We start from the raw sequence: 25,674 nt of genomic DNA, 5'->3' as shown, positions 1-25,674 counted from the left end.
TGACATATCACATTAAAGCCTACGACGTTCTGAAAAGACTGGTGTTTTTAGTTTTGACATTATCTAAGTTCTGGGCTGAGCTTTTATGTTTATTGTGTAAGGCCGAAATTGTCAATTTTTTAAAATCTCAAACTCCCATAACACCTCATAACGGGATGAGATAAAAAATTAAAATTTTAGATTCAAACTTAGTTTTGATCATTCAACAAGTGTACAAAATATAAAGAAAATAGGATGACATGAGTTTAAAAAGTTGGATCACTTGATATGGAATGACCTACTAGCAGTCTTTTCCCACCCAGTTTAATTTTCTGCCACCACAAACAGCTATAGTGCTGCTGTTGGTGGCCCAGTCAGTAGAAACTGCCATTCCACACCAACATAGCCCTAGGATGATGCTACGTGACAACACAGTGTCATTCCAAGGGAGGATAGGAAGGGGCACCAATAGCAACTCTGCTGCCACTGGCAGGAGCAGCAACTACATTTTAAATGAATGAATGAAAGGGAAAAAGCCACTGCTGTCACTTCTTTCCCTTCCCTTACAACTGAAAACTGCACGATCCCTCTCCCAAATTCTCAAAGTTCAACCCCTGCTGACCATTCTGAAACCCTCATTTTCAATGGAAAAGATGGCTTCTGGCTCATATGCAATTCTCTCTTTCCAAAGTTGTGGTCCTGATCTAGTTAGTGGTTCCTGCAGCTACTTGAAAGGTCAAAAAAGGTGTCTGAAGCTGAAATAGTATAATATTTTTTTCCTCAAAATTAGTTCCACAACAGAGTACAGACCTTAAATAGATTTGTTCATGTTTTTATTTGAACTGCTTGCACCATCCCTCTTCCTAAATGAAAAAGTGTAATATTCTTTTGATTCTCTTACCCATACAGTCATTATTATGTGTAAGCTCAAATCCTGGATAACATAGACAATTATATGAGCCAACCGTGTTTTTACACGTTCCATTTCCACAAGGATGTCTTTCACATTCGTCAACATCTGCAGAGTGAAGGCATTAATACAAAGGAATTATTATTTGTAGAATCATCTTAGGAAACCTTAAACACTGGCTTATTTCCCCCCTCCCCTTTTTATATTTCAAACTTTCGCAATGATATAATAAATGCAATCACCGCATTTATCTGACAACACATAACTTATATTCATCTGAAATAAATGTAACAGTATCAACCCAACCATCGCTCACCAAAATGTCAATTAATTAAGCTGTTCTAGATTTTCTAATTCACGTTTTTACATGGATAACATTCTCTCAACATACCCATACACATAGTTTGGTCATGGGATGCCTTAAAGCCATTTTGACAGATGCAATGGTAGGTTCCCTCTTTATCCACACATGTGCCATGACTACATACATTAGGAATTTCCTGGCATTCATTGCGATCTATAACAAAAATACACAAAACACATGGTATACATTATTGATTTGTGGTTTTGTTATTGCTCATTCATTACTCGCGTTTTACAATCTGCTAATGATTACTGAAGGTGCACTCAAAATGTCCATTTCATAAAGAAAGTCGTAGCACAAAAAGCCTACTATTTGTCTGTTCATGTTCAAGTCAGATACTGCTAGACATGACACGAAAGTCAGGAAAGCAACATAATTGTAAGTGTGCAAAAATAATAATAATGCAAATTCAGAACAGGAAAACTGCCAATATTCTAGAGGGAATATCCATATACAGTGGTGCCTCGCAAGACGAAAAGAATCTGTTCCGCGAGTCTCTACGTCTTGAGGTTTTTTCGTCTTGCGAAGCAAGCCCATTAGCGGATTAGCGGATTAGCGCAATTAGTGGCTTAGTGGTCTTAGCGGATCAACTGATAAGCGGCTTAACGGATCAGCTGATAAGCGGCTTAGCGGATCAGCTGTTAAGCGGCTTAGCGGATCAGCTGATAAGCTGCTTAGCGGCTTGGGGAAAAGGGGGGGAAAGGGAAAAAACCCCGCAGGAACTCGCAAGACATTTTCGTCTTGCGAAGCAAGCCCATAGGAAAATTGTTTTGTGAAGCACCTCCAAAATGGAAAACCCTTTCGTCTAGCGGGTTTTCCGTCTTGCGAGGCATTCGTCTTGCGGGGCACCACTGTAAAAGAAGACTTAAGCAAAATAGTGAATACAAGTTATTTCTTACCAACACAGGCACCATTGGGTGAAAGTTTGAAACCTGCAGCACATTCGCAGCGGTAACTACCAGGGCTGTTAATACAATCTGCATTTCGTTGACAGAGATTGTCACCGTTGCTGCATTCATCAATATCTGCAAGATCAATCATTCTTAGTCAAATGTCAGTATAGGTGTCCTTCATCTCTTTGAAGCATTCAGATACTTTTTGTGCTCTACATTGCAATGGGCATGATTCAGCTAATGTTAAAGCACTTTCAAATCCCACTTACTTCAATTAGAGAATTTTCAACACAATCTTAACATACCAACTGAAATCAGTGGAACTTCAATGTGCTTATATCCCTTATTTTTGTGTTCATCCCTCTGAAGTAGTGACCAGTACATTATTGAAGATGCCTTTGTTTAATATCCTCTAAGGCAGTGTTTCCCAACCTTTTTTGGGCAAAGGCACACTTGTTTGATGAAAAAAATCTCGAGGCACACCACCATTACAGCCCCGTGACGTCAGCGCGCAGCGTCGCGCCGGGAGGGACGCACGAAAGTGTAAGTTTCTATTTACAGTGTGCTCTCCCAAAGACCTTAACCGTGTAGGTATATGGCCACGAAAAGTAACAGTTGCATTAGCAGTCAGGTTACATTATTTTGACAAGCAGCCGAAGAAGTGAATCTTCCACAAAGCAGCCTGTAGAGGGATGTGTGCGTGTTTTGTTGCTGCAAAGATCAGGACACCCCCACTCCCCGCAAAAGTACTTGGTATTAGGCGCATTTTCATCGGGCTTTTCCTTGCAATGCACAACAAGAGGAGTGATGTAAAAGCGGGTCGGGGCCCGTGTCGGACTCGGGTTCACACGTTAAGTGTTGGCCACCCTGCCAGCACTTTGGATCGGCAAAAAATAACACAAGTTTTATTATTATTATTATTATTATTGCGCCTGCATTGACGTCAGCTCATGTCTGGGCGCTGGTGCGCGCAGGGCCGCGCTATCAACTGACCGCCGCGGAGCTGATAAGGGCGGGTTTTGTTGCAATTCCTCGGGTAGAGGAGGAGGAGGCCGGTCGGTGAGACGGCGAGCTCGGCACGTCGGGGAGCTCCGTAACTCAAGCCGAGCAGTCCAGCCGCAGCCAGAACTCACACGGCGAGCTCGGCTGGGTCCTAGCGCCTCCCGGGTTCCCAGCCGTGTAAATTGCTGCGGGAATTGCATCACGAGCGAGGGGGGAGGGAGGGGAGAGGAAGCACCCGGAGCTGCTGCAAAAAAGCATATCGTTTCATCAGAAAGAAGGAAACTCCATATAATAAACTGCAGGAGGGCTTAAGGCCGGACTGACTCACCCGAGGCGCTCGCCGCCGCTGCCCCGCCTCTCACCGCCCGACTCGCCCGCCTCCCTCCCACGGAGGTAGGCTGGTGTGCCGTGGGAGGGAGGCGGGCGAGTCGGGCGGCGAGCACACGTGGGGCGGCGAGCGAGCGAGCTCCCACATCCCATCGCCGCTCGCTTCGGCCGGCCTACTGGGCTGTCGCAGGCGGAAGGCCTGCGCATGCGCGAGGTTTTCGCGCCTTCCTCCAGTAGGCCGGCCGAAGCGAGCGGCGATGGGATGTGGGAGCTCGCTCGCTCGCCGCCCCGCATGTGCTCGCCGCCGCCGCCCCGCCTCTCGCCGCCCGACTCGCCCGCCTCCCTCCCACGGAACACAAGGCAACGTTCCGCGGCACACTAGTGTGCCGCGGAACACCGGTTGGGAAACACTGCTCTAAGGAAGAGGAAAGATGGGATTCCTGCCAAACAGGACCATACCACTCCAGAACATTTTTCATCAGAGCATTTAACAAATTCTTCTGATACAAACAGCAGGAATGTGGCACATTGTACACACAGAGCAAATGCTTTGAATAATGTTCCTGCCTCCCTTTCTCTAAGAAATCTGCCAGGAAGATAAATCCAATCCTGTGAGACCAGACAATACACCTTTTCATTAGTCACTATTTTTCTATACTTTTCTAATACCAGCTGCACTGGCTCCCGGTGGAGTACAGGATGAGGTTTAAGGTGCTGGTTTTAACTTTTAAAGCCCTATACAGCCTAGGACCCTCATACCTACGGGACCGCCTCTCCTGGTATGCCCCACGGAGGAACTTATGATCTTCAAATAAAAACATCTTGGAGATTCCGAGCCACAGGGAGGTTAGGCTGGCCTCAACCAGAACCAGGGCTTTTTCAGCCGTGGCCCCGATCTGGTGGAACACTCTGTCACAAGAGACTAGGGCCCTGCGGGACTTGACATCTTTCCGCAGGGCCAGCGAGGCAGAGCTGTTCCACCAGACCTTTGGCCAAGGCACAGTCTGACCCCCTCCTTCTGTAATCCTCATAGAACTCTAGCCCAATGGTTGCCATTAATTTGATTTTGAATTGAATTTAGAATGAATTGATTTTAGAATGTATTTCAATCAATTGACTGTGATTTTATGTAAACTGTGCTATTTTTACTGTCGTTAGCTGCTCTGAGCCCGGCTTTGGCTGGGGAGGGTGGGATATAAATAAAATATTATTATTATTATTATTATTATTAAAAATAACTGCTGCTCTATTTTGAAGATATATCCACAGGACTCTAATTTACTGGAGCAGATCACAGACAATTGCATAGTAGACATGTGCATGGTATGTTAGCTTGCACTTCCTCTCAGCTGGTCCACACAGCCAGTTTAGGCCATTGTGTAGGACTCAGTCGGTACAATCAGTTCCTCTTTGATCATGAGCCTGACCTGGAGGCAGGTGTGATTTCTAGGTGTATTCCCTCCCTGCAAAAAAACCCCCACTTATGAGCTGCAGTAAATTAGGAGCGGAGACTATTGCTGAAAAGGATCTTGCCATGAGGATAAACCATAGACAATACGATTTACATCACCTTCACAGACCAAGAGCAGGTCATTGTAGCTGAATCCTGTTGGGCATTCGCAGCGGAAGCTGCCAATCTGGTTAATGCAAACACCATTTGCACAAATCCCTGGGATCTCTTTACATTCATCAATATCTAAAAAAAAATATAATTCAATATTTATTAGTCAAATGCAATGGCAAGCCCTGCTTTTTCTCACAGTTTCTTTATGCATGAAATAAGGAAAATAAAGTGGTAATAAAATTTACCTAGAAATATAATACAGCAAATTGAATATAGCAATTCAATTTTAATTTTAATCCATGGTTTTTGTATAAAGGAAAAATCCATATAGGGGAACTTTATACATAAAAAGCTGAAACGTCTTCCCTGTCATGTTAGTTTTCCACACATCTTATTTATAAATAAATAAATAAATAAATAGGGGGTGGGTTGGAGGGGGGAGAAGCCTCTAGTTTTCAGATTCATGCTGCATTCATTAATCTGAACATAGCTTTAAAAACTCACCAACAGCTTTGCCTGTGTGGATGTCGAATGTGAAGCCAGGAATATTTCCACAAATTGACTTGAATTCAACTTAAAAGGAAAAAAAGTGGGGTGGAATCAAGGAGGCTGGATATAAAAATAACTCTTGGACAAACCATCCATTTACAAAAAACAGTAATCCATTTTATTGAATAAGAGGATCCCCACACACACACACCCAATGCAGCCATAAACAAATATGTTATTTAATCCAAGTATTAGCTTTAACGTTGACAGAATTTAGAAACTGAAAGACAGCACTGACAAGGAAAACCCCCAATGTGGAATTATATAGGGTTAGTAATTTTGATGTACAAATAATGGACTTTGAGCTCTTCTCTCTTCCCATCTTGATTAGTGACAGGAAGGACATTGGCTTAGAATACTTCTGGGGAAGGAAAAATGTTCTTTTCAGTTCTTATTTCCTCTTTCCATACTGATCAAAGGAATACTGCACTGCTTTGTTTCCCTTTATGCCCTATTGTTATAGAAGAGATAGAAGAATATATCTCTGTTATTGGGTTTTTGTAAGTTTTATCCTATGTGACAAACAGTTGCCTGTATCTTTCTTCCGGTGTTTTCTTTTAGGAAAACTTCTTTTAAGAAAACACTGAAAGACATACCGTATTTTTCGCACCATAGGACGCACCGGACAATAGGACGCACTTTGTTTTAGAGGGGGGAGAACAAGAAAAAAAATTCTCCCCCTCTCTGCCCAGCGCCCCTTCAGTGAAGCGGCAGGAGGCGCTGCACAGAGAGGGGGAGAACTTTCCCCCTCTTGTTTTCCCGCTCTAAAACAAGGTGCCGTTTAAGGTGCGTTCAGGCGGCTACCTTGGAAGCCTGGAGAGCGAGAGGGGTTGGTGTGCACTGACCCCTCTCGCTCTCCAGGCTTCAGGTTCCTTTCGACCTGCTCTTTGGGGCTGGCGGGGGGAAGCCCACCACCAGCCCCAAAGAGCAGGTCAGGGAGCAGCGGAAAGGCGCAGCGGAGAGGCTCCTGCCATAGCCGCGCGTCACCTCTCCAGCCGGGAGAGGGTCGCGGGGCTATGGCGTCTTCGCTCCATAGGACGCACACACATTTCCCCTTCATTTTTGAAGGGGAAAAAGTGTGTCCTATAGAGCGAAAATACGGTATACAGGTAACTGTTTATCACATGCACTTTCAACTAACTGGAAAAAAGCCAGGAAACTCAAACTAATGAAACTAATATTTTTTTATATCCCTGATACCTACATTCATTCACGAGGTTGTTGGGAGGTATAACAGCTCCTGAACATTGCGTTTGCTTAAATTGACTGCCAAGGAAATAACTGAATAATATATTACTGTATTGGCTCTCTAGGAATCTGTCCAGAAAGGGGTGCATATCTCTTAATATTAACTTGGACTCAAGAGTCTTTACAACATCCCCTGTTAAGTCTAGTTTTTACCTGTTCCTGGAGTTGGACATGGCTCACAAGGTTTGTTCCAGGCTTTCCCAACATTATAGGTGCAGCAACACATCCTCTTGGTCACGTTGAAAGGGAGTTCATTGTCGCAAGACGTTCCATTGTAGCTTCTATAGCAAAAGCTCTTTCTCATATCTGCACATGTAGAAATCTCATGCTTTTAAAAGTATTAAACATATAACAATTGGATCCTGAGAACTGGCTTTCTTTTTTCCTATACATCTATACTCGTACCTACGGGACCGCCTCTCCTGGTATGCCCCACAGAGGAACGTACGGTCTTCAAATAAAAACATCTTGAAGGTCCCAGGCCACAGAGACCTCAACTAGGCTGGCCTCAACTAGACCCAGGGCTTTTTCAGCTGTGGCTCCAACCTGGTGGAACACTCTGTCACAAGAGACCAGGGCCCTGCGGGACTTGACATCTTTCCGCAGGGCCTGCAAGACAGAGCTGTTCCACCAGGCCTTTGGTCAGGGCGCAGCCTGACTCCCTCCTTTGGCAATCTTTACAAAACTTTAGTTTATGGTTGCCATCAATTTTGATTTTAATTAATTTTTATAATGTTTTTATAATGTTGCACTATTTTAGTGTTGTTAGCCGCCCTGAGCCCGGCTTCGGCTGGGGAGGGTGGGATATAAATAATAATAATAATAATAATAATAATAATAATTATTATTATTATTATTATTATTATTATTATTATTATCTACCTGTTTCAGCTGACTTTCCTGTTTTGGAACACAGAATAACTCCAGCTGGATCTATTCTCTGTGTTTTATTCAAGAAGACTGGGGCAGATGCTAGATCTTCCCAACCACGATGGGGGAATTGGTTCATTTTTAGCTGGCTGCCATGAGGAAGCATTTTCAACCCCCTGGGAGTCGAGAGGTGGCTGCGACTGGCTGCAACCACCTCCACCCTGGAACTGGGTAAGCAGCCATTATAAGCATGCTTAATTGACGTAGACATAATCAGGATTGAGTTATAAGATCCAGAAAGCATATTTAGTACACAATAAAAGTAACTTACACTGCTGTTCTATGGAATTGGGGGGTGGGGAGAATCTGTGGCAGATCTACCACCACTTCCCTTGACCTGACAGCTTGATATATCTAGGGCAGGATATGTAAGGAGGCCTTTTTCACCCCTCTTGTCTTTCTCCCTATTTATCTCCCATTGAAATCAATGAAATTAACTATGCAAGCTCTAGAATCAGCATAGTTCTTGGCCTTTTTTGAGCACATGTCATGGGCTTTAGATCCTGCAGATCCCAAGCTCTGCAAGGCACCCACCCACCACCAGAACCCCACTGGGGATACATCTGTACCCACAGAACTTTCTACTGGTGGACCAGAGGCTTTACCAGAGGCATAGCTGCTGCCCTACTTTCTGACCTCCTCTCCACTACTAAACTGACACCTAAACACATTCAGAGACTCCACAGCCATCTTCCTCAAGCTATGACTTAAGCTATTTCAATAACCATGCACATTTCCAGAAATATTAGTTTAACTGACTTTGACCAATCCAGATATTCCTCCAAGCCATTCCAACACCAATGGAGGCCTTACGTGAATGCCGTCCAGCTGTGAGCCTGGATTCTAGATCCTATGTGCTACTGAGGAAGCTGCATAGGAACAGCTGTTAAGTGTAAACTGGGCCTAAATTTTAGGAACTCATCTGGTCTTCAAACTCTTCTCAATATCATGGTAGGAAGTGGAAATATAAAAGGTAACATACCCATACAGTTGTGGCCTCCATTCACCTGCATGTATTCTGGAGGGCAAATGCATGTGTAGTTCCCCAAGGTGTTGTAGCATGTCCCAGGACCGCAGACGCCAGGATGCGCAACACACTCATCAATATCTGTGGGAGAGCAGGGAGACTCAATAAGCAACTAAGGTACAACAAACAAGTGCTCAATAAATAACAACATACAGTGGTGCCCCGCAAGACGAATGCCTCACAAGACGAAAAACTCACTAGACGAAAGGGTTTTGCGGTTTTTGAGCTGCTTCGCAAGACGAACTTCCCTATGGGCTTGCTTCACAAGATGAAAACGTCTTGCAAGTTTGTTTCCTTTTTCTTAACACCGTTAATACAGTTGCGACTTGACTTCGAGGAGCAACTCATAGAACGCGGTGTGGTAGCCTTTTTTGAGGTTTTTGAAGACTTTGGTATTTTTGAAGCTTTTCCAAAACTTTTCCGACACCGTGCTTCGCAAGACGAAAAATTCACTAGACGAAAAAACTCGCGGAACGAATTAATTTCGTCTTGCGAGGCACCACTGTACAAGGCCAAACTGAATTGCCAAACAAGTATTTCTCATTTGTGGACAAAGAGGCTAGGTAAGAGTTAAACAATGAATCCACCATCTTTGAATCCCGTGTTTGGGATTTTCCTCCTCTTCTGAAGTAGTATGGAACTCCACGGTAGGAGTTCACCCACCCCTTGTACAGTGGTACCTTGGTTCGCAAACTTAATCCGTTCCGGGAGTCAGCTTGACTACCAAAACCATTCGAAAACAAAGACGTGGTTTCCAATTGGCTGCAGGAGCTTCCTGCACTCAATCAGAAGATGTTTGGCATCCGAAAAACGTTCACAAACCGGAACACTTACTTCTGGGTTTGCGGCATTCAGGAGCCAATTTGTTCAACAACTAAGCCATTCAGGAACCAAGGGGCCACTGTACTTAGTTCTCACTGAAAAAATCACCCACCTGAAGCTGTTACTCGACTATGAAAAAATTTGTTACAACAAGTAACATCTGAAGCTGTAATTCGTCTATGAAGATGTTACTTCCAGCAAAAAGCAGGTGCAGGGGCACACAATATCTTGAGGAAGTATGTGGGATTCAAGTTATAGTCCTAACCCACTAAAGTCATTAGTTTAAAAAGAAAAGAGAAATCACAATGGCCTGTATCATCACATCAAGTTTGACCCTAAGTAGTATCAATTAGAAAGTAAATAAATAATAAATAAATAATATCTTTATTGTCATTGCCCCCTTCGGGGACAACGAAATTACTTGACTGCTCCATAAAAACACTAATTAAACAATACAGTATAATACAGCAAGGGAGATTAGATGACTTTCAAAGTCCGGGCTTCCCATTCAGGGCCAAGATCGCTCTGGAGAAGAAGCTGTTCTTAAGACGGCTCGTTCTTGTCTTCATCGACCTGTATCTCCGTCCCGACGGCAAGAGCTCGAAGAGACAGTGACCAGGATGCGATGAAACTTTTACTATGTCCAGTGCCTTCCTATGGCACCTTGTGGCATAAATCTGCTCTAAGGTGGAGAGTGGGCAGCCAACAATGCTCTCTGCTGCCTTAACAACCCTGCGCAACCCCATCCTGTCCTGGGTAGTACAGCTTCCGTACCACACACATAAGCCATAAGTGAGCATGCTCTCAATGGCACAGTGATAGAAGGCAAGCAGCAGTTTCTGCGGAAGATGGTTTTTCCTTAGTATTCTCAAAAAGTACAGTCTCTGCTGTGTGCATATTCATGATTACCCTGGGAGATTGTCTTAATATAATGGATATAAAATAATAACTGATAACTTGATAACTGAATGTGTAAATGTAAGTTTCAAATCCTAAAAATCTACAACTTTAGATCTAGTATCTGCATTTTATCTGCATGCTTTCGGGTGCGGGGGAGAAACGTCTGCAGGGAAGAATATTGTTTGAGAAGAAATGGGTGCTGCACTATGAGAAAAGATAAGAATTGTTACCTTCACAGATACGAGTTTCTTCACTGAGGTAGTACCCATGGGGACATTCACACTGGAAGCTGCCAAATGTATTGATGCAGTTTCCACCTTGGCAGAGGCCAGGCAGCTCTTGGCATTCATCAATGTCTGTGTTAAGAGAGAAAGGCATATTTTTTTGGCTGATGAAAGACTGTAGCAGACTACTTGCATAGATGGCTAGCAGAGAATGACTTTTGCCTGTTTTTGTTTATAAATCTGCTCGGCTTTTTATGAAAAAGATCTGATAAAAGTATGAACCGGCCAAAGTACATTTAACTCCCACTAATTGCAGTACGATTTGACCAAACTGCGGGAGGCAGTGGAAGACAGAAGTGCCTGGCGTGCTCTGGTCCATGGGGTCACGAAGAGTCGGACACGACTAAACGACTAGACAACAACAATTGCAGTATGAAGGATTGCAATATAAATTAAAGTCTTCCCCAAAAGTCAATGGGTCTTCAAATACTGTACTCAACCATGACCAGGTTGCATCATATTTTATCACCTAGGAACATATGCTCTTTTTGGTACATTGCATGGATGCTGAAAGCTTAAAAGATCAGCTGTAAAACAGTCTGAGTCATGCTTCCAATTAATTTTTTGATAGGGTGATAGTAGACACAACTAACAGACTCAGAATGAGCCAAATGAATAAGATTAAGGCAGCTGATAAAGGAACACCACACATTACATTTTCCTTTTAGCAGGAAAGCTGCCAAAATCCAAGACAATTTAGGAACTCAAAGTTTATAAAGCAATTTGCAGATTGCTGGGGAGCTCTTAACAGATGGAAAAACTCAGGTGAATGTGAGGATCTGGATTGCTGCCATTAAGAAGTATCTATGTTTGAAATGGCCAGCACTTTAACACAAAACTGACAAAATACATACATTTTATTTTCTTCTATGGAACTAACAGATTTCACTACCTCCCCATTATAGACATTTTACAGAACTTGACTCTTGTTTAAGCCATAAAAAGCTATAGTGGTTATTTTAAAAGAATTAACTTCTTTAACCATGTTAATGACTGAAATCAAGACCCTGTTATACCACTCACTCAGCCTTCTCAGTGGAGAGGTCATGTTTAGTGACATGTTTGGACACTGAATGTGTAAGTTTATGTCTAAAGTCAATGAATACAACAAACACCATTATATATATACATTATTAATTATTTATTATTATTATTATTATTATTATTATTATTATTATTATTATTATTATTATTTTATTACCTCACCCATCTGACTGGGTTGCCCGGCAGCTTCCAATGTAATTAAAAACACAGTGAGACATTAAACAAAAGGGTTTAATGGTTCTTGTCTTTGTATTTGTTTAAAAACCAAGAAAAAATGTTGCAAAAAGGAAGGAAGGAAGGAAGGAAGGAAGGAAGGAAGGAAGGAAGGAAGGAAGGAAGGACTTACCTTCTAGAATAATAGTGATAGGATTTGGTCTGAAACCTTCACCCCCTGGACAGAGAGTATTATATTCACCTACAGAGAAAAGAACACAAGCAAGAATTAAAGAAAAGGCTGTGGGAAGATTAACACGCAGATGGCTTCAGTTGTTGTTTTTCTTTTGCAAAGTCCTGTTCACAGCTCATGAAATTTATCATCTTAATATGAACTGTGTTTTGACTGTCAAGGCCCCTATTCTTGACCCCACAACAAATCACACAGATTTTTAATAACTCTGTCTGGAAAGCAGCACATAGGGACTCCATTCAGTGTAGTGTCCTTTCGGACTCTTACAATCCATACATATTTTATGTCCATGCATCTGTTTTCCCACCAAAGCTGTCCTACACAATACAGAAAACAAATATTTTCAATGTGTCCATAGCATGTATCCGAGGTGAATACGTTTGAAGGAAGCTTATAATTACTAATAAGTCTTTGGTGTCTTTTGCAGATGCTTTGGAACAGCAGTTGTTCTAAACTCCCACTAAGTACATGGCAAAACACTTTATATTAGTGTCCCTAAACATGCTTTCAATTTTACACACAGGAAAAAGGATACTTAGGTGAACAAGGTACTTAGGTTAAGGCCATCATGTGTTGTCACAAGCAAAGCTGGAATCCTTGATTCCTGCACTCAAGGCTTATGAATCACATCTGAGAACCTAGGCATGCTTTTCTATTTAATGAGCACTCACACTTTACATTGTGGGTGCCCTTTGCAGGATCCCGCATGGTGCTACAGTTCCCAGGGAGCTTACTGGCAAACAGGGGCTGGCTTGCCTCTCAGTGTTAATTTGTGAAGGTTCACGCCCAGCCTCAGCAATCAAGTTTCTTTCTGGGAGGTGGGACCAGCCCCATTTATAAATAGGGGGTGGAGCCGACAATAGCCAGGCAGTCGGCTCTGGAGATTCACCCTCCCTTTGTTTCATGTTTCTTGTGTGCAGGTTAACTTCTTCTTCCTGTTGAGCGGGTGGTCTTTGACTGGTTGCTGTTGAAGGACCGGGAAGAAATTTTTCTGCATTGGCAGGTTTTGTCTCCCCCGTAGCAATTCGTCACAACTTTGGCAGTTATGGCCTTGGGTGGAATCCTTTAGTCTTTTCTTCCCTGTATTGGGGGGGGGGGACATGAAGTGGTGACTCACCCCCCTGTGACGGTGATTCAAGGGTCCCCCTCTTAAAGGGGTTATATAATGGGTGTAACTGGCCATACACTGAAAGGTCATCAGTGAACTACCCTGCATGCAGGGATATGGGCTGGGCTGCCTGCGTACACATACGTCTCACAGAGCACCCCCATATCCCATTTACCCTGATGAGACCCAGTTCCCCCCTGCTGGGGGGCTGGGAGGGATACACGTCCAAGGGGATACACGTCTTCTTACATTCGGAAGTTTAATAAAGTTGTGGCCTAGTTTTAATTCCATATAACGTCAGGGTTTTTATTCCTTCCTTATGATCCATAGGGGCTAGGGCTGTCACCGCCTGGTCATGTATAAAACGCAACCACATGAAACGGTTTTCACTCCTTATGATATACTATTAGTAGTTGTTCTTTTTGTCCTTGCATCTAAGAGAGTCATTTCCTTACTGCTATTTACAGGCGGACAGGTCTCGCAGGGATTTCCCCAGGCCTTTCCGAGAGAGCAGCAGCAAGAGGAGCGACTGACTCCAACACCAATTTCCGTGTTGCAGGATAGACTTCCATCCCCTCTTGGTCCATATTTCAGGTAGCAGTTGCCAACTCGATTATCTGTGGAGAATGAATGGAAAACAGTTGTGCCCACCAGCCACAGTCATGTGAAACATCCATCATGAATGCTTTCAGTAGTAAACCTCATAATCTTACATTAACTTAAGTAATTTTTCTCAGCTTTGACCTAAATGTGAAGCTGCAACACCAGAAAAGTTCTTAAATGATCTAAGGGGGAAATGGGTAAAGCAAGTCATAACTTAAAGGGAAGTCTTCTGACTAACAGTTATGTGCAGAAAGAAGACTTCCCTTTAATAACTGACTGCCAAGGGTTTGTCAGCGTAACAAGATCACAAAATAACAGAGTAAGACTTGGAAGAGGTCCAAAATGTCTTTTAGCTCAGCTCTCCTCATCTCACCAGAAGGAAGGAACACTCAGACCCAGTTCCTCAAAGATCACCTGATAGAATCTAATTCCTAGTTTGCCACAATGAGAGAAAAGTACACGGGAAATAGGTGTTTAGAGAGCAAGTAAGCACAAAGGACTCAGATAAATGAGCAAAACCGCAAGTCTCAGGGGAAAGCAATTGCCATTTTTGCAAGGGACATTGCCAGTTGGACCAGGAAGAAATGTCCTTCCCTGATTCAAAGATGTTGGCCAGTCAGACTAGCATGAGAATGATCTTTGCATCATATAATCAATAGGGGATAATTAGGTGCCTTGCCACACTACCCAATATCTTGTCTTTCATTGAGGCAGTTCTTTTTTGTAAATATTTTTTATTAATTTTTGATTACATATATCCAATATAGTGAGGCAGTTCTTGGCGTAGCAGATACTAAGAGTCTGCTGAAGATCGTATGTAGAAATAAAACCTTACTGACTTTAATGGGACATGGTAAAGAAACAAAAAATCATATTATATTTGTCATAAATTTATTAACTCATCTTGAATCCATTTACATTTGGGATTTTGAAATCAGCATCTATCCTGTTGTTTTTCTGTTTGTTTTTTGCACAGTTCATGTGATATGAGTGGGATGTACATTTCTCCAGTATTTGTTCCACTGTATTTAAGTAATGAATCAATCTTGTTTCATATGGAATCTTTTAACCTTTCTGCTTATTTATTTAATATTCTTACCAACACAACCAACTCCTGTTGGGTTCAGCTGGAAATCTGGAGGACAGTTGCACTCATATCTTCCAGGCGTGTTCACACAGAATCCATTAACACAGTTGATAGGATCTGCACACTCATCAATGTCTAAGGCAGCAAGAAGAAGAAAATTAAAAATATATGTTTAGCTACTGAGGGGACTATTGGGTTGTTGTTTTCATTTTTATTATGTATTTTGTGGTTTTATATCTTGATTTTATTCTGTGAACCGCCCTGAGACCCCGGGTATAGGGCAGTATATTAATCATCATCATCATCATCATCATCATCATCATCATCACTATTTTAATTCAAGAAAAGAGGCTAAAAATTTTGCATTCTCATTTCATAATGAATGAATGAATAAATAAATGCCAGTTTTCATCAAACTTCTCCATCAATTTTTTGATTTATCTGTACTTCCAAAAATGTATCCGTTTAACCACAAAGGGATATTTCTGAAATTCTCCTAAACCAATGAATACGTTTTTACACTTCCAGTTCACAGCCACCAACATTCTGGCTGCCATTAAAGAAAGCCAAAAATGTAAACATTTGTTTAACAAAATCTCATTCTTCTACTACTACATTCTTCAAGTGTGATGTGTTTACCTGTACAATTTCCTCCAGTTCTATCCAGCTCATAGCCATCATCACAAATGCAGTGAAACATTCCTGGCAAGTTATTGCAAGTACCAAACACACAGATATTCTGGAAGGCACATTCATCAATATCTGAAAGGATGATATATATATATAAATTAATTACCCACACATCAATATTGTACATATTCTGAATAATTTGTCATCGAATGCAAATGTGCATTTGAAAAATGTAATCTGTGCTTGTGTGAGGTACAATGTGGTTTTATTGGGAGCGAAGAAGCATGCAGTTGCGTACCCTCATCACATTCTACAATAAGAAACATTTGTTTGAATGCAATACTTTCCTACATGTCTTTTAGTAACTGATACAAGGAAGATGAGTCCAAATTTAGCTGCAAGGTTTTTGGTCAAAGGCCATGCAAAGTCTTTAAAAATTAAGGCAGCTTTTATCAGAGCTGGCACAGCATAGTAATTCTTGATTAGAAAAATGTATTTTCTATGCAAAGCTTGTGCTTGAATGTTCTTTTCAACGCTTCTTGCGGTTTCCCTCCTGGCATACAATCCAAACCCTGAAAATGCAAATGGAATAGTGGTGCGTTACCTTGGCAAGATCTGCTGTCTGAAGCTGGAGTGAAACCCATCTCACACTCACAACGATATCCACCAGGAATATTCAGGCATTGTCCATTTTCACATAGATTAATATTTTCTGCACATTCATCAATATCTGTTGAATATAATTAAGTTTGATGCTCAATGTAGCAAAAGGGATTTGGTCAGCAAATGTCCATTATAAACATATCTAGATAATTTTTTAAAGTATTACTTGACATAAAGCAAAACTGGTGCTTCCACCTTAGTTGAAAATGAGCAGTGATATTTCTGTTTGATATTTAAAGCCCATTAGTGGAAATGCTAGCTTTATCCATGATAGAGTAGCTTGGCTGTAAATGCCTTGGGTGTAAAAGCTATAGGTATGCAGAAAACTAAGCATGGGGGGGGACCTGTTCTCAGTGTTGCTGGAGCTCTGAATTCTGCTTCTAAAGGAAACAAGCAGATAAAATGATTTCCTTAAACTCTCTTATATCTCTCTTACCAGAACAAGTGAATCCATCTCCAGTAAATCCTTCTGCACAGGTACAGCGATATGATCCAGGAGCATTCACACACTGCGCATTTACACTACACTGGTGTGTTCCGTTAGAACATTCATCAAGATCTGCCAGAAAAACACACACAAAGAAACTAGAAAAAGGATGCCCATGTTCACAGAAACAGGGATTTCCACAGGAGTAGCCTGCTTGCACAATTGGTTCAAAGAGCGTCAGAACTGGCTCTCAGCCATCATGGGTCACAGCTCAGTGAAGGAGCTGGTGCTCTGCATGCAAAAGTCCCCAGGTCCAAACCCAGCCATCTCCTGCTAAACGTATCAGGTAGTAAGTGATGGAAAAGACTTCTGCCAGAGAGCCACTGCCAGACAAAATAAACAATTTAGGGCTGAGATGGATCAATGTCTGACTCAAAATGAAGGTAGCTTCAGAAACTGATCTGCCTATTGCCTATTGCTATGTTCAGCATTAGTGGAACATTTTAAATACTTTACCAATTTTGTTTAAACACTTTTTCATTTATATTGCATGCCTCTGTTATAATGGTTACCATAATAAGAATATATATATATATATATATGCCAATTCATTAATCCAAGGCATGACTTTATTGCTGTATGATTCTAGATGGCTGCCTAAGGCAGAACTATTTTTTCAACCATAAATGAAAGGGACTCTTCTCCTTCCAAACACCACATTGATGCATGTATGCTGGTGCTTACCAAGAGAAAGAAAGTGGACAAGTTCAGCACTCCTACAGGAGTGGGGAGGCTGGCAGGCATAGTACACAGGAGATGATGAAGGAGGCTCAACAGGTCACATGAGAAGGGCAGTATAGATGAGGGCAGCAGAGCACATAACCTCCAGGATCCATTATGGGTAGAGGAGTTTGGAGGGCTGTGGACAAGGGAGCCAAGGGGGCATAGGGTTACTAGGTCTAAATCTAGACCTTGCTAGGATATTTCAGCCAGATTTGGCTTCAGTTATCACTGCAACATTGTGACTTGGCAATTGTTAAGGGGCAAAGAGTGCCAAGAACCAGTGGGAGGGAGGGTAGGAGTTAATCTCAAATATATTGTTTTGAACTAATTAACTCTGACTGCAAGCTGCAAGTTTAGCTTAAATTTGCCCAAAGCGATAACTTCAAACTTGCTTTCTCATAACCTTTCAATGACATGAAACCATAAAATTATTTTGTTTCTTCCATTTCATTTATAATCTTTACATTTTAAACATCAACTCATTAGCACTGGGTAAATATTTAACTAATATTCTGCTCTATAAGTGATTGGATTTAACAATTGCCATCAAAGGCCATCTCTAACAATGTTATCAATCTCCTGTAAACAGTAAGAAATCATGAAAAGAAAATGGTTTTACTTTCCTTGTAGACTTCACAAAGAAAAATGTTAATAAACATGGAATTATAATAGACAGGCATTCTAGAAAGAAGGGAAATTTCTTATCCGAAATTTCTCTCTCTTACGGAAGAAGGTAGTATTCTCAATACAGTGGTACCTCGAGTTACAAACGCCTCGGGTAACAAGCGCTTCAGGTTACAAACTCCGCTAACCTAGAAGAGTTATCTTGAGTTGAGAACTTTGCCCCAGGATGAGAACAGAAATTGTGTGCCAGCGGTGCAGCAGCAGCAAGAGGCCCCATTAGCGAAAGGACGCCTCTAGTAAAGAATAGTTTCAGGATAAGAACGGACCTCCGGAATGACTTAAGTGCAGAACTAGAGGTACCACTGTACTTCAAAAGTGCCCCTCCTATTCCAGTTAAGAAGCAGGGGCAAGGTGTGGATTAAGTTGATTAAGGGACACCCTCTATGAAAATCACCAAAATATTCCTGAGGTGGGGGATTAGGGGGAGATTTTGCTTCAGGAGTTTCTCTACAAATTTGGATTTTGTTGGGACCACGAAGTTGTCTTTTATGCCCATGGAATACTCCAGCACATATCCTATTCATATTGTCTTTCTCACACTATAGATCAGTGTGGTCTTGTTTCCACTGAGGCACTAACCACATGAGACAGACAATTACAGCATAATGGCAATGGGGCAGCCTATCTCCTGCTAGAACACTGTTTGCTTTCAACCTTGGATGATGAACAGTTTCCAGGGGAGATCAGTGAGGAATTTCAGTTGGAATATATGGAATGTGGTTATTGAGTCTTATAGCTGGTAGATTCCCAAGTGGTACTGAGATGCTGGCAAGTCCCAAAAGGACTAATAGGACTTGGGAATTTCCATCCTCTCATTTGGCAGTTTGGACAGACTTCTTTTACTTTTGGTTTCCACTGGCACCACCGAAAAACCTGGTGCCAGAAAATAGTGTGGCAATCAGGCACCACTTATGGCTAGATTCATGCCATGTTAAGTACACATTCCTTCTGTTTCTGACATTAGAGGCTATAATAGAGTTTGCTAGGACAGTGGCTGATAAGAAGAACCTTTTTGGTCTACTCTTCAGATTCTTAGAAACTGATTCCAAAGAAGCAAGTCGGTCAGGAGGATCAACATTGTAGAGATGGAGTTGGTGACTGATGAACACAACAACACTGAACATGCCTCAGTGTGGCTTCTCCATTTTTATCACAGGGATCTTTCGGGTTTCCTTCATGACATCTCTCACCCAAGTGGCCACTGGCACATCTATTGTTGGAATCTGTAGTTGATCATAATATTCTCCAGGCGAGAATACACCTTATTAACAAAGCAATATATCACCTTGGCTCTAGCCAGGCTGGAAAGAATCTGGCAACTCAGCAAGGAGGAGAAAGTATGGGAGGAGAAAGCAGGAGTGGAATATCCATATCAATAGTGTGGAAAGTTTAGGAGCTCTCATTCCCTAGACAATTTAGAATCCCATTCTTATCTAGGACAGGTAGGCAAGAAAGAGAAGGCAAGGAGTTAACAAAAAAGTGTTTTAAAATAAACCAAGAGCTCTATGGGAGACAGACAGATACTCTCTTCCATGAAGGAGTCAACCAGCAAGCTGGCCCCATTTCTGACCCAAATAGGAAGAGAAGCCTGAAGAATCAAAAATGCCCCCTTCTGTTTCTGGGTGAAACATTTCCAGAGCTACTTCATCCATCCCCACTCCAGTCAACCTACCCAATGATTCTAAAAATAACCAAGTAATTTAGGCCTACCATCTTGTCAGCTGAACAGCTGTATCAATTCATTTCTACTCACCAATACACTTAATTCCATTTCCAATCCATCCTTCTTTACAGCTACACCTGAAGCTTCCTGGGACATTGACACATGAGGCATGCAGGTCACAGTTATGGGCGCCAATCTCACATTCATCCACATCTAAGAAAAGTTGCACATTAAAAAGTTTAATTCAGAATAATAGATATCTTCATAAACTTAGAAACAGTGTCAATGTAATACATCCAGTATTATTATTTCACACTGATTTTATTAGGACAGTATCTGATTTTAGGAATTATCTGTAATCCTTGGCAACTGCTCATGGTTATTGAAGAGAGGGCATAACCATGAGTCTTGGTTCAGATGACACAAGACTTAGCATAGTGTAGTGCAACAGCAAAAAAGGAGGAAAGTGGTTGTGATGTCCTCTCTAGGAGTCCACGTTTGCACAATCTTACTAAACCAAGGTTTGGCTTGACATATGTGAGCCAGATAACTGTAATTCACAATGATATTCTAAAAGAATTCAGAATTATAATGGTTAAGCCTTGCTCTTGTTCTTGTAATTAATTAAATTTCTGTACTGCACATTAACCAAAGATCACAAGGTAGATTACAGAATGAAAACTCAAAAATGTGTATCATAATAACAAACAAACGACAATAACCTCCCACCCCACTCCCAATTGAAAAGGGCATAGATTGTTTAATTATCTAAAAGCCTTGATGCATACAGTACAATCCCATGCATGTTTCCTGAGCAGTAAGCTTCACTGTGTTGTTTGGGGCTTCCAGCTAAGTATGTATAGGTTTGCAGCCTTAAATACTTCAAAAATAATGGTTGCAATATGCCAAGCATTTCAATGGAACCTCGGTAGAAGCACAAAAGCAGTGCTACTTGATAAAATGGTACTAATAGCTAATTTTTTTTTTTAAAGGAGCATACTAAACTCAAAAGTAACTGCAGTTCTGAGTTTTGCTCTGCAGGACTGCTTCCCCACAATTAGATATGTGAATGTACAAAGAGGTAGGGGAGCAGGTGGTGCTGTGGTCTAAACCACTGAGCCTCTTGGGCTTGCTGATTGGAAGGTCGGCAGTTCAAATCCCTGCAATGGGGTGAGCTCCCATTGCTCTGTCCCAGCTCCTGCCAACCTAGCATTCGAAAGCATGCCAGTGCAAGTAGATAAATAGATACTGCTGCGGCGGGAAGGTAAACAGCATTTCTGTGTGTTCTGGTTTCCGTCATGGTGTTCCGTTGTTCCAGAAGTGGTTTAGTCATGCTGGCCACATGACCTGGAAAGCTGCCTGTGGACAAATGCCGACTCCCTTGGCCTGAAAGCGAGATGAGCGCCGCAACCCCATAGTCGCCTTTGACTGGACTTAACCATCCAGGGTTCCTTTACCTTTACCTACAAAGAAGTATGCCACAACTATTTGGTTCTCAAGGAAGTTGCGAAGTATATCATACCTGTACATCCTGTGGTTCCCTTCTTGACAGAGTAACCCAGCTGGCAATGACAAATGAAGGACCCCTTGGTGTTCTCACACTCTCCAAACATACAGATGTTGGAATTCAGGTCACACTCGTTCACATCTGTAAGTTAATATAGCTTAGTTAGTAACTGAAAACTTGTTCTTTGTTAGTCAAATCACTCAAAATAAATGATCTTATAAAATGAACGTACTAAATATACCAAGAATTATACATTATTTTTATCTTACATTTTTCAACTAGATCATATCATTGTATGAAGCAACAAGATAGGAACCAATGAGAAAATGAGACACCTCAGTGTAGCAAAAAGATATACATGAATAAAAGTACTACTGAAGCATAAGACCCAATAGTTGCTAAAATTTAAATCGGTTTTCGAAAAATAAATCAGAATTATTTCAGCTACTTTTCTTTAAGAAGTCTATTACTTTTATAATACATTAATATATTCTCCATCATCAATGATCTAGCCCTTAGTATTCAAGATTCCCAAAGTGTGAATTGCCCCTCCTTGTAGACTTATGAATATTTATTAGGAAAGGTATAGATTCTGAATATGTCTGGTTGGGCCAGGAGGAAGTTTCTATTCTGCAAAAACACAACAGCTGAAATAGGAACAATATGTGCTGTATTTTAAGTGGTGTGATAATGGCCAACTGAATGGTATTCTCCAAGGCATTTTTTATTCTGTCTTGGTTATCATCAAAGAGGATGACACCAGAGCTTAGCTCAGAAATTAACTTACGAGATTCTTAAAAGAGCACCTTCCAATTCCTTTTTCAGATCAGATCAGTAGAGAGCTGGAATATTTAAAAAAATTTCGGTGGCAATGCCAATTTCTATTATTGTTCTTTCAGTCCTGATGTGCTGTAGAACTTGTCAGGATGACTGTAAGGGAGGGGGACGGAAAACCTTGTTCTGTGCTGCTTCTACTGCCACCTTTCCCCAGCTTTGAAGGTTAAAAAAAAGGAAACACTTTCCCCAGGACAGTCAGAAGGGAATCTAGGGCAGTTTACCACCACAAGATTCAACTGCATTTTAGTTTATCAGTGCTTCTTTCAATGAAGTAGTCACAAGATCAAATCTTAAGTTGCTCCATTAGTGATGTTTTCCCCTAAGGAAAAGGTTTCTATTTTTGAGAATCAAAAATCACATCAACAATATATTTACAACTCTTGAAAGCTACCTCTAAATTACTTACCAATGCATATTTTCATGTCCATAGAAGCCATGAATCCATCATAACAAAGACATCGATATTCTCCTGGGATGTTGGTGCACTGCCCACCATCACAGATATCTGGGTTGCTTTCACATTCATCAATGTCTATAGGAAAATTTTATCACTGTGAAATTCTGAACAGGTAAATCTTCTTTAAAGCCTGCCATGCTAAGTTTGTTACTAGTCTGTTGCTATATATCTACATGGCTGTAATGGTGTTAACATATATACTACTGCTTAGCATTAATGTAGAATGTTTAAGACATTTCATTTCCACAATGCCAGTTCATATGTAATGGAAAAGCATGTGTTGATATTGCATGAGCAAGCCTTGGACTTTCCTGATCTCTCTTCCCCTTATGCACTCTGATTTCCTCCCTGATTTAACACCTGAACTGGTAAGGTAATATTTGTGTTTGCCCTCCAAGCCAGAATTGGGAAGGAGCTTCCAACTGTGTTTTCCAATAACAATTTGGGGGGCAGGCACACATCTAAGTTTTCCAACCAGGAGGGATTTAGAGCATGCAAGCAGAAAAACAAAGTTTGTGAGCCCAGGGCTCACTTGTGTGATGACAAATCATGGTTGGCATGACATGTGAACCAGGTCACCTATTCATTTAACACTGCAAGATAAGCCTATACAATTTTCTCCATACTGCATCCAGAAAAACAATCGCTTTCCTAAGGGCACCTATTAAGTCCATTGCATGCCCAGGTGGAGAGCCCCTGACCCCAGGTGACACCCAGGTGGAATAATGACTTGTGACAACGTGTTATGGGATTAAAATTGGCCACAACTTTATTAAACTTTCAGGTGTAGGAAGACCTTGGCTTAGGCATTGGGCATTTATCCCTCCCAGTCCTTGGCCGGGGATCTGGGGCACATCAGGGTTAACCAATCTGTCTGGAGATTAGGCTGGCTCTGGAAGATGTATGTTTAAGCAGAGAACCCATTTTACCGCAACACAGGGGAGTGCACTGACAACCTTTCAGTGTATGGCCAGTGACTCCCCTCAACACAACCCCTTTAAAAAGGAACCCTGGGATCGCCACCACTAAAGCAGGCACGTCCAACTCCCTAGAGACCGCAATCTACTCCCAGTGTAAAACGACTGGCAGTGATGTACCCAATGTCATTGGAGGGGGGGCAGGCCAAAGTTGCTGAACTTTTTTTAGGGGAGAAAAATGTTGGTGACCTTTCTGGGGGAGGGGACATAAAACGCTCGGAACCAACACGGCTATTAGCAAGCAGACGCAGCAGTACAGGAAAGCTTAGTAGCGCTAACAACCACACACTTCCAATAATGGCGGACAGAGCGAGGGCCGCAGGGGGCAGAGACTTTCAACACAATGCTTTCTGCTACCAGCGATCAGAAGCGAGACCGCAATCAACAGCGTTCACTCAGGGATAAACCAGTCGATCACGATCGGCCTGTTGGGACACCGCTGGACTTAAGGATTCCGCACAAGGCCTGACTGAGAGCTCCCAGGTAGGCTCCATACCCTTTTATGCTTAAAGAGCGGACCCTTACTTGGTCTACTCCCCTGGCTCCGCCTCCCCAATCACGATTGGTTATTTGAACTGAGGTTTGGTGGGAACCTCAAGGTTAGCTACTTGGGGAAGTGGTCCAGGAGCGCTCTGCCGGGCATCACATAGGATCAGGGGTGCTGAGCACGGGCATGCAAAGGGCGCCCTCCGTTTGATGTGGAGAGCGGTCATTATCTCCACCTAGAAATAGCCAAGATTGCATTTGAACCAAATTGAGACCTTCTGGTTCACAGCTTGTTCTTCAAACCACTGCATCATACAGTAAGAAAATTCACACACAATTCCAATGTTTTATGGATGCAGTTCTGCAGAACAGAACTGAGACGCTACTCTTCATTCTTTTACCTGAACAAGTCCTCATATCTGGCATCAGAGCATATCCATCACTGCAGCTGCATTCATAGCTGCCTTCTGAATTAGTGCAGTGGGTGTCACAGCCTCCATTCATGATCATGCATTCATCAATATCTAGGGAGGGAATATTGTGGACAGATTATTAGATCTATTTGGTACTTTGTTTAAAAGCATCCCACCTGTCCCTCATATTTTCCCCACTCTCTCCTTCCTATCAGCAGAAGATAGTAGGCACTAAGTACCAACTGATAGAATGAAATGACAACAGCGAATGAAATAAAGTTAACATAAAATAAGAATGCAAAATATAGCTCAGCAATAAAGATTAATAATGGTTTGTTTGGTTTTTTTAGAGTAGAGGGGCATACACACTGTTTGAATTCTGAAAGATGCCGTCATTGATTATTTAATTTACAGTTATGAAATCAAAGTTTGGAAAAAGAAACAAACTAGAAACATTTATGCAGAAATAAAAATAAAATACTTGCCAATGCAGCCCTGTCTGTCTGGAGTGGCCTGATACCCAGGATTGCATGAACACTGATACATCCCAATCATGTTCACGCATTTGCCATTTCTGCAGAGGTTATCACTAAGAGAACATTCATTAATATCTGAAAAACAAGAATTACATTACTGGCCATTGGGAAGTTGAGAATATAGTTACAGGCTTAAAAGTTAACATTTTTATGAAAGTGCGTTCTGATATGAAGTTTTAACTTTATTCTGAATGTTTCCATGTGTCAAAATAACACACAAATTTCAATAGTATCCCCCCCCCCAATAAAACGACACAAGGAGCTTCAAATCTGTATTACACTTCAGTGTGGACAAAATGGATTTTGCTTAGCCTTTAGCTAATTTAGATTGGGGGATTTCCCTTGTGCTGGTCAGACAAGCTCACAGATTGCACAGCTTCCTTGACCTGAAAGACTGGGAGCTTTGCTTGGCTTAATATGAAGGGTCTTCACAGTTCCCAATGGCATTTTTTTAAAAAAACAAAAATAAAATAAGACTTGAAAAGTTCAGCTTGGCCGTGTCCATAACATGGACCAAAAACAGATGAAATAGACTGCTTGGATAAGGAGTCTGGTCTAACATTT

General features: G+C 41.7%; 1 protein-coding gene across 2 annotated transcripts in view; it reads right to left on the bottom strand.

Annotated features, from left to right (window-relative positions):
- The window catches only part of FBN2 (fibrillin 2), a 143,424-nt gene that overhangs the window by 24,535 nt on the left and 93,215 nt on the right, over nucleotides 1–25,674 (bottom strand). For both annotated transcript variants that reach the window (XM_083464365.1, XM_083464366.1), the window contains 19 exons: nucleotides 25,060–25,185; nucleotides 24,563–24,685; nucleotides 22,648–22,773; nucleotides 21,420–21,545; nucleotides 19,988–20,110; nucleotides 16,777–16,899; nucleotides 16,282–16,407; nucleotides 15,687–15,809; nucleotides 15,060–15,182; nucleotides 13,813–13,974; nucleotides 12,190–12,258; nucleotides 10,746–10,871; nucleotides 8,749–8,874; nucleotides 6,990–7,142; nucleotides 5,544–5,612; nucleotides 5,046–5,171; nucleotides 2,153–2,278; nucleotides 1,281–1,406; nucleotides 881–997 (listed from right to left, as the gene is read on the bottom strand). In XM_083464365.1, coding sequence (XP_083320491.1) covers nucleotides 881–997; nucleotides 1,281–1,406; nucleotides 2,153–2,278; nucleotides 5,046–5,171; nucleotides 5,544–5,612; nucleotides 6,990–7,142; nucleotides 8,749–8,874; nucleotides 10,746–10,871; nucleotides 12,190–12,258; nucleotides 13,813–13,974; nucleotides 15,060–15,182; nucleotides 15,687–15,809; nucleotides 16,282–16,407; nucleotides 16,777–16,899; nucleotides 19,988–20,110; nucleotides 21,420–21,545; nucleotides 22,648–22,773; nucleotides 24,563–24,685; nucleotides 25,060–25,185 — 2,319 coding nt within the window. The remainder of the gene's footprint in view (nucleotides 1–880; nucleotides 998–1,280; nucleotides 1,407–2,152; nucleotides 2,279–5,045; nucleotides 5,172–5,543; nucleotides 5,613–6,989; nucleotides 7,143–8,748; nucleotides 8,875–10,745; nucleotides 10,872–12,189; nucleotides 12,259–13,812; nucleotides 13,975–15,059; nucleotides 15,183–15,686; nucleotides 15,810–16,281; nucleotides 16,408–16,776; nucleotides 16,900–19,987; nucleotides 20,111–21,419; nucleotides 21,546–22,647; nucleotides 22,774–24,562; nucleotides 24,686–25,059; nucleotides 25,186–25,674) is intronic.

This window comes from Podarcis liolepis, assembly GCF_965112155.1.
Source record: "Podarcis liolepis genome assembly, chromosome: 11".
Classification (NCBI taxonomy): Eukaryota; Metazoa; Chordata; class Lepidosauria; order Squamata; family Lacertidae; genus Podarcis; species Podarcis liolepis.
Note: the sequence above shows the minus strand (reverse complement) of the source record. Positions and strands in the feature narration are given on the sequence as shown.